The 12,502-nt window shown below is 39.2% G+C and overlaps 1 protein-coding gene across 2 annotated transcripts in view; it reads left to right on the top strand.

The window, feature by feature from the left end:
* Positions 1–12,502, top strand: part of Angpt1 (angiopoietin 1) — a 239,538-nt gene that overhangs the window by 201,387 nt on the left and 25,649 nt on the right. For both annotated transcript variants that reach the window (XM_034517224.2, XM_034517223.2), the window contains exon 7: positions 2,393–2,559. In XM_034517224.2, the coding sequence (XP_034373115.1) occupies positions 2,393–2,559 (167 nt within the window). The remainder of the gene's footprint in view (positions 1–2,392; positions 2,560–12,502) is intronic.

Raw genomic sequence — 12,502 nt, 5'->3', positions numbered from 1 at the left:
TCCAACCTCCACATGCACTTGCATGTGACACACACACACACACACACACACACACACACACACACAGAGTCACTGATGTACTAACTTTAATGAATTCTATAGTTTCCTCTGAATTATGCAAATAGTCTTCTGGGGAAGTGCCATCCAGACAAATGTGCAATTAGTTAAAAAATGAAACAAAACAATACAAAAACTAGTTAAATTAGAGAATAACTTTGAAAATGTCTATATAAATATTAACTTTAAATATAAAGCTGTGTTGTGTGCATGTGTGTGCATGTGTGTGCATGTGTGTGCGTGTGTGTATGTGTGTGTGTGTGTGTGTGTGTGTGTGTGTGTGAGAGAGAGAGAGAGAGAGAGAGAGAGAGAGAGAGAGAGAGAGAGAAAGAGAGAGAGAAACTCTAGGCACTGTACCCATTGCCCTAACTACTCAGCTGAAGCAAAATGGACTGCAATCTGTTGATATTGCAATAACAAACCTAGAAGACGGGGATCTGATACCAACACTACTAGTTTTTCAGAAGTGATTTTATTGGCAGGAGCAATGGAAAAAAGTTAGAGCATTATTAGTAGTCACTGAAGGCCAGCATAGTGTTAAAAGAAATAGGGAACAACGATTCATTTTTCTTAGGTTGATTAATGGGGAAAAAGTTCAGTAAACTTCTGTTCAATGTGAAAATTGATTTTAAGTTGGACAAGAAATTTTTTCATATTTTATAACCTTTGAGACAACACAGACTGCTGTAATTATTATAATACTTCATTCATACTTTTAAATACAGATTTAGTCTTCATTATAAATGTTTCCAACTAACTATGGTCCATTGCTTTGTAAAACAACCATGTATAATATATATCCTATGCTTACAGGACCTAGTCTTTTAAACGTTTTTTATGTATAAGCATGATTAAGGAGTGTGTTCAGATGAGAATTTGTATGGGACGTTCTCAAGGACAAGACTCCGTCTGGAAGCTGATTCTTGTATTTACCAGCTCTTGGTTGTATGGCTGAGAAGCAACCAAGTGCCCCATTACAATGACCAAGTTTAGGTGTCTCTTCTCTGAAGTTCTGTAACATTTACTTCTTTTGCCTTCCCATCTTTCCTTTCAATGTCTGTACACTTCAGTGTCTGTTGCTCACTGTCACCACCTTTTCTTTAGTTTTTGAGAATTCTCAAAGACAGTGCAGCTTTTATTGCTAGGCAGGTTAGAACTACTTCAATAATACAAATGGATAGACAAGGAACTAATTTGATCATCAGGTATTACCAAGGAAGTGCTTTCTGAGCAACTGTCAAAGGGCCCGTATCTGTATCAGTAATTTCTCAGTTACTTTCTTGTTGATATCTTCAGTGTTAGGAATCAGTTTGGGTGGAGAAGTCCCCCCACCCCATATTGACATTTTGACAGTACTTACTTCAGTAATTCCAAAGAGAACATAAGGTCTCAGTGAGCTTCAGATACAATGATGTCAGCTCATGCACTCACTAGCCCTTCCTTGTCAGCCTTCTGCCTCCAAACCCAAATCTTTGCCAGTGAAAAATCTAAGTGACAATGTCTACTGCTTTCTAAACTCTATTATTAAAATTAATGATGAACTCACTGAAAAATTGGATCATCTAAAAAAGTATAGTTTAAAGGCATAGGATAATAAAAAAGTATAGCTGGATAGTGATACCAATGAATATATTACTATTAAATAAGGTGTAGGATCCTGATGCTATTCATTTGGAAATATTCAAATTATGTTTAAAATGTCAACTAAGGTTTTTAAAAATTTGTCAAGAGGAAACTTTGAATTGAGAATTATTTCCTGATTAATCCTACTACCTAGATTAATTTAACCCAAGAATGTCACATCTTACTATGATCTTAACTATGTCAGGAATTAGATGTAAACTTCAATGGAGAAAAACACAGCAAAATAAGTTAGAATTAAAATAATTATCCAAATAAGTACAGTAAAAATGTCAATTTGGGGGTGGGGGAAGAATAATGAGTACTCTGCTCAAACTGATTACTAACATTGAAGTTATCAACAAAGAAAGTAATAGAATAAGTTTATAATTAAAACAAAATGTAAAAAGCAAGTAAAACTATCTTTATTTGTTACACTAATTGTTATTTAGAAAACAGACATGGGGGCTGATGAGATGGCTCAGTGGTTACAAACATTGACTGTTCTTCTGGAGGTCATGAGTTCAAATCCCAGCAACCAAATGGTGGCTCACAACTATCCGCAATGAGATCTGGTGCCCTCTTATGGGGTATCTGAAGACAGCAACAATGCACTTACTTATAATAAATAAATTTTTTTAAAAAGAAAGAAAACAGACATGGAACATGTAAACGTTTCTTCTTGAGTAATGAGTATGTCTCTATTCTTTCCCAGGGTTTTGGGAATCCTTCTGGTGAATATTGGCTTGGGAACGAGTTCATTTTTGCAATAACCAGTCAGAGGCAGTACATGCTGAGGATCGAGCTGATGGACTGGGAAGGGAACCGAGCCTACTCACAGTACGACAGATTCCACATAGGAAATGAAAAGCAGAACTATAGGTAAGCTCTGTTTAGTCCTTCGCTCAGCAGTCTTGCTACCAAACGATAGCATGAAGTGGCAAGCAAGCATGATGCAGATGATCCTCTTCACGGAACATGCAAGGTTTCCGTGTAGGCCTACGATATGGAGATGCTGAAAACGCTGGAAGGATATCTCACGGGCTTCAGTGTCAAGTCATACATTGACACTTAGGTGTCAGCTCAATCTGAGAGGACAGTGAGCTAAGTGATGTATATGTGGGTCTGTTGTGAATGCTGTGAAGGCACAGTGTCTTCATATCTGTAGGACTGCGACCAAAAACTATGTGACTCAAAGGCTTCTAATAATCTGCTTTCTCTAACAAAAGGCTTTTCAGTTTTTCTTTTTCTTTCTTTCTATTTTGTTTTTTTAACTTATCTTAAATTTTATTTTTTCCAAATTACATCCAATATGATTAGAGGAACCTTTTTAATTATTTGACTGATTTGTGTAAGAGGAGATGAGACATTGCCAGGAAGATTGTTTTTAAATAACAAAAACTGCAAAAATAAATCTAAACAAGGAAGTCAGAACAAACAATAGGTCCTGGCTAGCCAGGAGAGCCATCAAGGACTCACAAAAAGCTAGCGTGGCTGCTGTTTCTGATGACCGGCTCTGAAGATTCTTTGACTTCAAGCATGGCCTTTGGGTCAACTCCTCCACCCTCACATTCTCCGTTCTCGGCTCAGAGAAAACAATGCCTGCCAACCTTGTGGTACCCAGTAGAAAGAAGACTCTTAATGCTTAAAGATTATTCAATGGATTTATACATCAACAAACACTCAATACACAAGATGCCCACACAATTAGAATTGTTATCCAATATCTAACACTTTGACATGAATAATTACTCGAGACTGCTAGAGGCCCATATATCTGCTTCCATTTTTCTCTCCCTCCATCTCCTCCGTCTCCTTCTCCCCTTCCTCTTTCCTTCTTCTAGCTCCACCTCCTCTTCTACTGCCCAATCATCGAACTCCACTGCAAATACAATGTGACAAAAAATTTCCTGCAATAGTTTCTGATTAATTCTTAATAAGCAGCTCATAGCTTAGTGTTGGGGTCCACACTAGCCCCATGTTAGGGCGGCAAAAAAATGTCGCAGCCCAAGCAAAATGTTGAGGCCCTGGCCGACCCACGTTTGGGCAGCCACTGTATCCCAGCCCAAGCTGCAGCGCCAATCCGCTGGTCCGGGTTCAGCCAAGAGCGAGAGTGAAGACGGACTGGAAGAATGCAGACCAGACAGAGTGTAATTCAATCCCGTTTATTTTTCAGTCTAAGTCCTAAGTCTTGAGTTCCTAGTGCCTAGTCCCTAGCTCCTAGTCCCTCCAAGTTCCAAGTTACTTCTTCCAAGTTCTCTTCCAAGTGCCTGCTACCTGTCTTCTCTCTGCTGTGAATGGTTCTGTCTCCTCTGTGTCTCCCTAATGTCTGATTCTCTATTGTCTGCCTCTGCCTTTTATATGTCTTACTTCTAAGCCACGCCTCTAAGTTACACCTTTAATCATGCCCTTAGGTCTTGTCTCTAAATCTGATCTCTACACTTCTAAGTCATACTCTTAAATTACACACCTTTAATCTCACACACCCAAGGTATCTAAACCAAGATTATCGGAGTGTGCTCAGCTGTTGTAGGCTATTGTAATCCAAGTCTCATGTCAGGGTATATGGCTCAAGATGGCTGCAAAGCTGATAGCCGCTTTCTGCTAAAAGTCGGCCCCCAACAGCTTAGGAAAAGTAAAAACTATGGGAAAAGGGACAATGTAAATTTGTTCCACAAACACTTACTTTGTCACTACCATGCTTTAAGAACTTGATTAGGCACTGGCCAGTCTGAGTCTCAACAAACCTTGTGTTTAAGCTCTGTGACTAAGAAGCGTCTAAAAATCCGGTTGGCATTCCTTGAGACAAGGAGAATATTTTAGTACCATTTCATGACATACCAATACAATACCCATCATGTAACAGAACTTTAATTGCATGTTCCTTAATTTTATGACCAGTAAATAGGAATTGCAATGGCTTTTCATTATCGATATTCTCCATCTGTCTTGAAAATATTATAGTGCACATTAAAAGGGTGGCATACAACAGCATGTAACTTACAATGCTAACAAAGCCTCTGGTTCTTCATCCAGTGAGTCTGGCTGTGTCCTTAGAGATCAGCTATTTTTGATTATCGTTTGTCTTTTTAGTCATAACAATCTTTGGGAACTGAAATCCACATCTCTTTAATGGCACAACTAATTTTAATATGTTACATATATGATTGGAACTTTGGGAGAGTTAATAACCATTTTCTTAACAAATAGTGACGATGTCACATACCAGAGGATGAGATATAGTTCTAAGAAGTGGATCGTCTCATGGTGGAAGCAAGGGTATACTTTATGGTAGATCCAGAAACCAAAGAAGAAACGTTTACAAAATACAATGAAGTGTAAGAAGAAATGTTTCTAAGGAGGTCAATATTTTGAGAGTTTTGTAACAAGAAAAACCACTGTAAAACATCAGGGGTACTCTTATGTAAATGTTTTTTTTTCTGAAACTTGAAACTGTATGAAACTTGGCTAGCGTCAGGCAGCTTGACAATAGACCTAGCAAGTAATTAGTCTCGTCTTTTCCTAGGCTCCTGAAGAATCTGCCCTGGTTCCTTTCCAAAATGCCACTCAGATTCTTATAGGCAGTTGTAGTGGAAGGTCGTGTGTGCATGTGTGTGTGTGTGTGTGTGTGTGTGTATGCACATGTGTGGTGGGGTGGTCTTTTGAGGATAAAGTTAGGGCAAGCTTAAGATAGCCAGCATCTGCAAGGCTTCTGGTGTCAGATGTGCAAGGTGTCTATCACTCTTGCATATTAGGAGTGCTGGCTTCCTGTTAGAGCCCACCCCCAATACCTTAATTAAATATCTTTAAACCTTTGTTATCTATGATTCTTTTGCCCATGTGTCTTTCACATAAATGATAGAGAGCTATGGTTAAAAAAAAAAAGTTTTCCTAGCTTTGAAATGGTATAGATTACAGAATTTCTTTCATGAAATGACTGATGAAACTTCAGAATCAGAATTACAAAATTAGGACTGTTATTTAATGTAAAACTTCTGGATTTAAAAGAAAGAGAGATGGGGATAAAAAGTATATTATTTTTCTCAAAGATGGAGAGGCATTTTTTTTCTATTATTTTCTTCATGGTGGTTTCTCTTACAGTATTGTAACAAAGTTGGTGGTTCTGGCTTTCTCTCTTAGGAAAACCTTACAAAAGGTAGATCTGCCATAATTGATTCTTATACAATTAAGTATAGCATTCTTGTTTCCTTCAAATAGAAAATTATTGTGCAATAAATCATAAGTCTGCTCTGGTAGATGGTTAAAAGTAAGTATGCCAAAGAAGATACTACACATTCTTAAAGAAAAGAAAAGGACTATTAATGTAGTTTGAATGTGTAATGTTTCCCATAAGTTAGTGTGTTGGACTTCCAGCTAACACAGGCTGGTAGCTCTGTATTAGAGGGTGGTGGAACTTTTAGGAAGCCTCACTGAATGAAGTGCTTAACTGGAGAATGGGCCTTGAGACCTTACAGCCTCACTCCACTTCCTGTCTGCTCTCTGCTCCTTGATTGTAGATACTATGTGACCAGCCATCCCTCATGAGTGCTGCTATACCCTTGCCTCCATCATGGACTGTAGCTCTTCATTTTATGTATATGGGTGTTTTGTCTGCATGTGTGTCTGTGAACCACATTCAGGCTTGGTGTCCAGGGAATCCAGAAGAGGGTATCAGATCCCCAGGAGCTAGAGTTCCCTTTGGTTTGTAGAACCACGTGGGTGCTGGGAATTGAATCCAGGCCATCTGCAAGAGCAACCAGTGCTTTAAAGGACTGAAACCATTCCTCCATCCCCTGGAGTATTCTTAAATGTCAAAACAAACCCTTTCTTCTGTGAGTCGTTTATATCAGGTGTTTTATCACAACCATGAGAAAATGAACTTTACAATGGAAGAAAGGCTGAAATTGAAATGCTAATTGCTCAGGCTTCCCTTTCCTAATCATGTCATTGATGCTTCTCCAGGGACAGCAATGCATGGTGGCATCTGGATATAGTTCCAGCTCTTGGGATGAGCTCTTCTTTCATTTTCTTTCTGATCCACGTTACCGCTGTCCTAGTCAAACTACTAATACTAAGATACACATAGTATATTATATTTAATGATTTTATATTCCAGAATTAGTCCACCTACAACGTGCTTTCGAAGCAAGACACATTTTAAAGATGAGGAATGTAAGCTTAAGTCTACTGCTTGGCTCAGACTCAGTTGAACTTCAGCTGACATTCAAAACCTTGAGGGTTATTGCTTCAAATTTTTACATTTTCTATGTTTTTATTTCCCAATGTTTTGAATTAAATTCAGTTTTCTTGTTAAGATTTTAACATTTTATTGTTAAAGATGTTTTCAATTGAGATGGTACTTTGTTTTCCCCTTTCTTTTTTCTTCCTCCAGCCTCTTTCCAGTTACTCTCACTTGAACTCTACTTTCAAGGTACTAGGGTTTTGGTTTTTTTTTTTTTATTTTTAATATATTACTACACACACACATTCATGTGCACACACACATGCATGCACATACAGGCACACATGTACACTTGTATGCACAAATATACATAAATAAAAACTGGGTCTCTTTCTGCTGTTTGTGTTGTATAATTACAAAGCTGACCACTCTGTACTGAATAACTAATAAGGGGGCTAATTGCTGGGATTGGCTAATTCTATTCCTCTTGGTCAATAGGTGCATGTAGTTCTCAGACATTTTATTCTGAAAATGCTTTTAGCTCTAGTCACAAACCTGATTTTAAAAGGAAAACCCATCCTCATGTTCTTGACACACTGATTAAAAGTAAGTGTTACAGAAGGACAGATTAATTTAGAGATGTGCATGTAACACACTGTTTCCCCTGTTAACCTCCAAGAAAACTTTAAATGATTTTCTCAGATGAAAACATAATCTACAGAACCCAAGAGAACATGAATCAGAAAAAAAATAATAACGTAGGAGTGTCGTGATAAACATATCATGTGGACTGACAGGCAGTCGATGTGAAATTATTAAACACCGCCCCCAGAGAGGTGGCATTACCCATGTCCTCATCACCTAACACGCAGGCTAGTATGCAGTTCTCCTTGCTACCCTCAAATACTTCTTCCCACAATAGCTGGAAGGAGTTTTTGATAGACAATAGAACTTGTTATTTATCTTTTTTCGTACATTTGAACAATATTTCACCATCTACAAGTGAAGTCTACCCCTAAGTCTTTCATGCTTTTTTGTCACTACTAATTATTCAGCTGTTGCTACTAACCTTATTCTGTCCGAGAGTTCCTCATTGTGATGGTGTTTTGGTAGCTGTTAACAAGTTTTCTGCAACTTTCCTGCCTTGTTGGTCCTATACCCATGCCCTGCATACACAAACCGGAGTTTCTTACATGAATATGATTTCTACAAATAGGATACTGTCTTAACTGAGCATGCCTTCTCTGACACCTTCCCTTGTAAATACTGCGCTGTGCCAGCCCATTGTTCCCTTGAGATGTGGATCACTCTCTCCATCTCCTGGGAATGTTGGTGGCAGAACTGCTGACAGCTGAAGCCACCTCTCCGTGTATTGCTGTGGCCAAGCGAAATCCTATCACCCAAGTCATTCCTCCTTTCTACAGGCAAACTATGTTCCGTGATTGGTCAATATGGGAGTATAAGTGCTCCCCCTACTCCTCCCCGATTCAAAACCAAGGTGGACAGTCTTCTTAGTGTGACTTCATTGTAGTCCTACCTCTCCAGCCATAATGTCCTGATCCCTTAACTACACCATAAATACTAGAAGTATCTTTGTAAGCACCCCTAAACTGGGTTTCCAGAAAACCAGCCTCATCCTCATGCTCAAGCCAATGTGGATTCTGTGCTTCTATTGACCTGTGAATGGCTCTCCAGAATCTACATTCTATCACATCATTAATAAGTATTTATTAACTATCTCCAGCCAGCATCGTTTCTCTCTGTATATTATTCATAGTTTAAAGCTGTTGGCCTTTTGGCTGGGACAGTCTCTCAGCTAGCTTCTAACTTAACCTAATTTCTCTGCCTTTGTGTCATCTCTCCCGGCTGCAATCATTGCTCTACCCCTCTTGCTTCTGTACTTCCTTCTGTCCCCTGGCCCTCTGTCTTGTCTGGTTGGTCAGCCTGTCCATCCTCCTGTTCCAGCTCCAGCCACCAACTCTTTATTAAGTAAAAAGTCACTTGACCTTCCCCACCTCATCTTCCCTTTCTTTCTTGGGGAGGGTCAAGCTATAAACATTTACATATCCTGCAGCCTGGTGCTCTTGGCTCAGCAATTAACAATTGAGAACACATGGGGCACACTTTTTCATAGCCAGTAAATACAGTATTTGTGAGTCATCCCAACATATATATCCAATTTGCCAAAAAAGTTCAACTTATAACTGTTAGCACAGTTACCAAGAGTTGATGGACAATAAAAGTGTGTACATACTTACTGTGTCCCAGATGTTCTCTTTTCAAATCAGAAAACTGGAGCATAAGAATTTTTGTAAAATCACAGGAATTAATATGACTAAAAGGAAAAATTTGACATTCAGTCTTGTAGCTTCTGAGTATATATATATATATGGCTATCCCCCAATAAAGGAAAATCCATTATCTAGTTTTTTAATTAAATAAAATCAAAACAGTCAATCTACGACAGCATGTTTCTTCTAATCCTGTTTTGTTTGTAGACACATCGCCTTATCTCTTCTAGTCTCATGTTTTCTCCTTTTCCCCTTTATTCCTTTTATCCCTCTTCTTTCTTTCTTTTTGTACCTTGTGATAGTGTTTTACTTTGTCAGCTAGACTGGCCTTAGAACTTACTCTGTAAGAGACAATGGCCTTAAACTAGTGATAATGCTTCTGCCTTGATTTTTCCTCAGGGGAGAGGGGGTGGGCTACAGGGATGAATTTCCACATCCTGGTGTCATTCTCAACTTTCCATCCCTGTAAATTAAAAGGATTCGTGAAGCTTCTTGGAGCTCAAAAATTGTTTTTCTAGATAGGTACTTGTAAAGAGATGGATTTTATTTTAACAGTATGAATCTTTTCATGCATGTTTATGTACACTATGTGAGTGCCTGGTGCCTACAGAGGTCATAAAAGTGTAATGACATTCTGGAACTTGAGTGATGGATAGTTGTGAACCACCATGTGGCTACAGGGAACTGAATCAAGCTCCTCTGCAAGAGCAATAAGTGCTCTTAACCACGGAGTCCTCACTCCAGCTCTGGCCCTAATTTTCTGCATACATTTCTTTTCTATTTTATGGGCGTTGAATTACTTGATAAACAGTTGGATTTTTATGTCTCTATTAAATAGTTAAGTATTTCTGTCAGTTTAGGAATTAGGGTGGCCTTTTCCATCTCATAAAAATTTACGATCTAAAAACAGTTAAAAATAAATATACAATCATCAACATAACAATAAATACAATCTTAAAAATAACAGATTAATTGTAGGATTGAAAAGATGCTGTGCTTGGTGAAGTGAGAAGAAAACAGTCCCGCAGCGAGAACCAGAGCTGTGCAGGCTGTAAAGAAATCGGAGTTCAATGTAAAGCCAACATGAATATACTGGACATGGCTATGTTTTCCTACTCTGTTTTCTCTATTTCCTAGAGAGCTGCGGTGCTTGCTATAAAGCTACAAAAACTACACACAATCTGGCACAGTGAAAGAGCCAGGACAATGGGTTTTGACCATGGTCACTTCCTTTCCTCCAACTCTTCCTAGATCCACCCGCCTTTGCCTTACCCAACCAACTTTATGTTCTATTTTTTTTTTCTTTTTAATCTTTCAAGATCAATTTATGCTTCTCAAATGTGGAAGGTATTTAGGTTTAAATTGCTTGAGGAGGAGGAGGAGGGGGGAGGAAGAAGAGGAGAAGCAGGGAGGAAGAGGAGGAGGAGGGAGGAAGAAAAGGAGAAGCAGGGAAGAAGAGGAGGAGGAGGGAGGAAGAAGAGGAGAAGCAGGGAGGAGGGAGGAAGAAGAGGAGAAGCAGGGAGGAGGGAGGAAGAAGAGGAGAAGCAGGGAGGAAGAGGAGAGAGAGGGGGGAGGAAGAGGAGGAGGAGGGGGGAGGAAGAGGAGGAGGGAGGAAGAAGAGGAGGAGGAGGGAGGAAGAGGAGGGGGAGGAAGAGGAGGAGGAGGGGGGAGGAAGAGGAGGAGGGAGGAAGAAGAGGAGGGAGGAAGAGGAGGAGGAGGAGGGAGGAAGACGAGGAGGAGGAGGGAGGAAGAGAGAGGGGGGAGGAAGAGGAGGAGGAGGGGGTAGGAAGAGGAGGGGGAGGAAGAGGAGGAGGGGGGGAGGAAGAGGAGGCAGGGGGGAGGAAGAGGAGGAGGGAGGAAGAGGAGCAGGAGGAGGAAGAGAAGGAGAAAGGTCTCAGTGGTTAAGAGCACGGGGTGCTCTTCTAGAGAACCCAAGTTCCATTCTGAGAATCCATACTGCATTTTACAACTAATTGTTTATTCATTATATGGATTCAGAATCCAAACCAGATTTGTTGCGTGCAATTTTAAAAACAAACTACAGCTTTTTTTCAGGAGCTTGGCTCTCACTAGGACCTATCCCAGTTCCATTTGCTTCATCCAGCTTAGCCCAGGATCGATCATAATCATCCCCAACCAGGAAAACCCCGGAGCTTCTGCTGTGCCACACCAACGCCTTCTCAGCTTCTCTTCGGTTCCTCTCAAAGCCTTCACTAGGCTGCCAGCTACGGCTCTGGCTTCTCTCTTTCTCTGTCCACCTTTGCTCCTCAGATAAAAAACATTCAGACAGCTTTATTATTTTAGAACTTGCCAGACAGCACAATTTCTGGACACAGAATCTCTTGCCCTAACTTTATCAGATAGCCTCAGCTGACCTCCTTGGCTATCTGCTGGGGGCAGAGGCTGCCGCCGATTCTAGCTTCCCCAAGATCTTACGTGGTTATTTTGTGCTTTTCCTTCCAAAGCCTGGCCAAAAAGCCTCTTCTCTTTCCCTGAGGCTTCTTTTCCTCCTGGGACCCGGAAGTTCCAGTTGTACTCTTTGCCCAGCAATTGGCTCCCACCTTCTTTATTGACCAAATCAAGAACCATTTAGAGAACCAGACTTTATTATTAACACCCCCCACACACATACAGATCCACTCACTGCGGTCTATAAATGCCTCTAAATGCCATATACCTGAGACATATTACCATGTACTAAAAGCTAACCAAAAATTAATGTACATTAATAAAAATTATAGCACTTATAGAAAACTGATATTATTAAATTCAAATCATAGCTGTTAGATAATGATTGGTATAGTTCATATTCTCTAATACTAAATTCCATAAAAAGTCAATTTGTCCCATTGATTGGTTGGGCTAAATTAAATTATGAACAATCAAGAGTTTATATAATTTATTATATAAACTTATATGATTTTGAAATGGGTTTAGCATTGATCCTCCTCTTGCTAATGTCTTGAATGTTTGTGATACATAATTAAAAACTACTAGTTCATGTTGTAACTAAAGAGTAAGATTTACCATTTGAAAATAAATTGAATTATACTACTACTTTTAGGAAAGAACAACTAAATAAAGATGTTCTAATTTTAATGTAACAAAACAATTAAAATCACATATTTCAATAGATAGTGTCTTTACAAGTGGTGTGTGTGTGTGTGTGTGTGTGTGTGTGTGTGTGGTTGTTTTTTTTTTCATCAGATCTTGGGGAATTTTTAAAAATATAAACTTAATTTTTGTGTTATATGTTTATAATTTGGATATAATTAATAATTATAGTATTATTCTCATTATAGCTACACTGAGAGTAAAATGAGTCCTTCTGCACTTAGGAAAAACCTTTAAT

Source organism: Arvicanthis niloticus, chromosome 13 (assembly GCF_011762505.2).
Source record: "Arvicanthis niloticus isolate mArvNil1 chromosome 13, mArvNil1.pat.X, whole genome shotgun sequence".
Classification (NCBI taxonomy): domain Eukaryota; kingdom Metazoa; phylum Chordata; class Mammalia; order Rodentia; family Muridae; genus Arvicanthis; species Arvicanthis niloticus.
Note: the sequence above shows the minus strand (reverse complement) of the source record. Positions and strands in the feature narration are given on the sequence as shown.